The 3,830-nt window shown below is 40.8% G+C and overlaps 1 protein-coding gene across 1 annotated transcript; it reads right to left on the bottom strand.

The window, feature by feature from the left end:
• Positions 1–3,163: 3,163 nt before the first annotated feature.
• Positions 3,164–3,514, bottom strand: LOC108672867 (cornifin-B-like; the record flags this gene model as incomplete). Its single annotated transcript, XM_018160618.1, has 1 exon — positions 3,164–3,514. A coding segment is annotated over one exon (351 nt), but the record flags the coding sequence as incomplete, so codon positions are not given.
• Positions 3,515–3,830: the final 316 nt, after the last annotated feature.

Here is a 3,830-nt window from a genome sequence, read left to right as displayed (position 1 = left end):
TTTTTCGTTTTTGAGCTCGTTTTGAAGCTGACATTCTGCTCTATCCAACGGTACCAAAATCATCTGTGTACGTTGATTTATGCATTCAGGACAGATCATGAAAGGGGGGAGGGTGGGGGAGTTCTTTAACAAATTAGATATGAGGTAATTCGGTTCCCACCACATTAAATACAGTGTCTGCTTGAGGTGCAGCTTAGTTACCCGTTTAGTCTCATCTTAAAGCTGACATTCTGCCCTATCCAACAGCACCATTACCATCTCTGTATGTTGATTTATGCGTTCAGGACAGATCATGAAAGGGGGGAGGGTGGGGGAGTTCTTTAACTAATTAGATAGGAGTTAATATTTTATATTTTTTCTTTCCTTTTTTCGAAATACAATTTCCTCCCAGAGTTTTCAAGCTACAGCAATGAAACTTATACCATTGGATGCGCAAGAAAAAGATCTAGTGAATGATGTATGCGTTTTTGTAATATCAATATATTTTTAACGCAGTTTTTGAAATTTTTGTAAAAATTTTCAGTTTTTTAGCTCTCCTGAAAACCTACGTTTTTCTGACTTGCAAACCTATCTCCTCCTAGAGTTTTGAAGCTACAACAATGAGACATATACCATTCGATGCGCAACAAAATTATCTACAATTGAACACAGGCATTTTTCTAATTTCGTTATAGTTTGGATTTTATTCTGCAAAAAGGGTGGGTGGCGGGGGGTAAATCGATAGATTTTCAAAAAATTTACGAAAAATGCTCCCACACCCACAAAAATGAGAAGATTTCACAAAAAGTCTTAGATTTCTGTTTTACATATGTGTACCAAGTTTCAGAGTGATCCGTTTGTAAATAGCCGAGATAAATTTTACCCTAGACGCTCCCCTTAAAGAGGGTTTGTCAAAATTCAGTTTATGTGCATGGGTAGCTGCTTGAAATTATAAAGGATACCATATTGAGTTTAGTTAATGTGTCCGTCAAGTTTGAATGAGACAAGCCATGCACTTTCCAGTTGAAGAAATCAAGGAGGTCTTAATACTTTGTAATCTGGTCTGTTCTCTCATTTGGTGCTTTAATTTTCATATTAGAAATTTTCAGATAACGTAATGTGTGTAATGCACATGAATTTTACTGCTCTTACTTTTGTTATATCCAATTTTTGTTTGGGTGAATAAACGTGTGGTAGTGGAACAGCCTTTCCAGTGATAAACTTGTATTTGAGTAGCCTCAATATTGATGCTACTTAGTTCGAATTGCTAGATTTAAAATAGTATTGACCAGCTTGAATATAACTGAAATTTGTGATGTCATAAATTTGCAAATGTAAATTTTGGGTGTAAGATAGAATTAGAACTTAAGTTACTAAAACCTTAGATTTATTTACTCATCAAGGTAAGATTTTTTCTTCTTTTGTGAATTGTTTTCTTAAGTCTTTCTTTAATTTTATTAAATCTTGTTTTGTTTTTATATCAATTAACGCCATTTTCAGATATGGCTCAGCCTCAATTTGTTTGAATTGAAGTTTCCAGTAAGACCTCTTGAAGTTAGGGGCAGAGTGGCCTAGAGGTTAAAGTTTAAAGTACCAGAATTGGACCAGTGAGTTGCGTGTTTGAGACCGCAACAACCTGTGATTGTTCTCCGCTGTTAAGAATCGGCAACAGGCCTATGGCCTAATAAATGCTCAAACTGCTATATTATTATTATTCCATTATGGAAACAATTCGTTTACTTTATCCATTATTTTCCTGAAAGGAGAAGTTTGTGGAATTCCTTCAACACTTTTACATTGATTACAAGTGCATGGAAGCAGCGCCTATTTTCTACTATATTATCACTGCTTTGGATAGGTGAACTCTAATTCTTGAGCAGGAGGCTCCTGTGATAATTGTGACTGCTCAGTAGCTTTCTGCTGTTCTTCCTTAAGCAATGCGGTCTGTTCCTGAGATCTTTATAAATTTACAACAGCAGTTAAGCGGCATTGATTGCTTACAGCAAATTCTAATTTCTTGCATCTGTGAAGATGACATAGAAGGTATGGGCTAAGCAAGTCAATATGAGGACGTTCCAACTTACCTAGACCCCATTATTTCTTTGTGTGGTTAGTTTTGTCTGTACAAATGACCTGCTCTTCATTGGTCCAACTTCTACAATTTATTCTAAGATGCCAATTTCTTTTGTTTTATGTATTTTCCGGGAAGATCTGCAGTGCCTGTAGCAGCTGTCTTCAAAAATATGAAATTTTGCTCAATAGTCATAAAAGTAATTATCTAGTTACTTCAAACATTATTTTACTTAGAACTTTCAATCTGTCTCATCAACCTATTACTATGCTAATAGGATTAAACTTCAAACATAATTAGGAGAAATTATCTTAGTCTCCGAAAATATTTATCTAATTAGATTTGTCCAGGAGACATTTAGAAGAATGTATAATAAAATGTTACATTGCCGAGCAGTAAATAATGCTATAAAATATAGTAATATTGTAAACATACTTTGTCAAGTAAAGAATAAAATGCTAATGTAATGTGTTTATTATTGTACTATTTTGTATTTAAAGCTGCTCATTTTTTACCTGCTTCATTAGGTGCTTTATAATTTGTTCTTATTCCTTAACTTAATTGGAGAACTGACTGCAGAATTGGCTGTGGAATTCAGCTTGTGATGTCCGTGTCTTGAATTTGACTGCAATTTCTAATGATGAATTTAATAATAATAAATAATAATAGTAGTTTCAGCGTTTATTAGGCCATAGGCCTGTCGCCGATTCCTAACGTGGAAGAATATTCACAGCTTGTTGCGGTCTTGAACTCGCAACTCACTGCTACAATTCTGCTGTGCTTAACCGCCCGGCCTCCTCGCCGATTCTGACCAGAAACTGGCGCACAGAGCTGGGATCGAACCCGCGCCTCTCTGCGCCAATCCTGGTACTCTGAACTGTAACCACTTTTGGTGGCCGCGTCATGAATTTGACTGCAATTTCTTAAGATGAATTTAAGATCATTGAAGGATTTATGAGCTTCAGAAGGATCTTAAAGTATTACATTTACCCAAACTTGTACCAACAGAAGTGCACGTAGGAAGTTTTTGCCACTTCGTTGCCTGAGTGTACTAGCAGGTAGAGTGTACTGAACAATACAATCGCTGCCTTTATCTCTTTATTTTATTGTCCCTTACGGGCGCGGGGTCTGGGACCCCCACGTGCACGGGGTCTGGGACCCCACGTGCGCGGGCTCTGGGACCCCCACGTGCGCGGTGCCTGGGACCCCCACGTGCGCGGTGCCTGGGACTCCCACGTGCTCGGAGTTTGGGACACCCACGTGCACGGGGTCTGGGACACCCACGTGCGCGGAGTCTGGGACCCCCACGGGCGCGGTGCCTGGGACCCCACACGTGCGCGGTGCCTGGGACCTCCACGGGCGCGGTGCCTGTGACCCCCACGTGCGCGGGGTCTGGGACCCCCACGTGCGCAGAGTCTGGGACCCCCACGTGCGCGGAGTCTGGGCCCCCCACGTGCGCGGTGCCTGGGACCCCCACGTGCGCGGTGCCTGGGACCCCCACGTGCGCGGTGCCTGGGACCCCACACGTGCGCGGTGCCTGGTTTTGTTTATGTGTTTTTAGACCTCAAGCACGTGACGACGATATGGAAGTGAAGTTGTAGTCACTGTAAGCGAGTGTGAAGCGTCCTTGTAATGTGGGATGTCGCACTAGGGTGTTCGTCAGATCAGCTTACACCTTGCAGTCTTGAGATGCCAAGCCCCTTACGGACCTGATAAAAGTCCAGCAGGTATTTCCATGGGCCTATTTCTTCAACGCCGTAATCACAATACTATACTACTC

The sequence above is a fragment of the Hyalella azteca genome, unplaced genomic scaffold, assembly GCF_000764305.2.
Source record: "Hyalella azteca isolate HAZT.00-mixed unplaced genomic scaffold, Hazt_2.0.2 contig13976, whole genome shotgun sequence".
Lineage (NCBI taxonomy): Eukaryota > Metazoa > Arthropoda > Malacostraca > Amphipoda > Hyalellidae > Hyalella > Hyalella azteca.
Note: the sequence above shows the minus strand (reverse complement) of the source record. Positions and strands in the feature narration are given on the sequence as shown.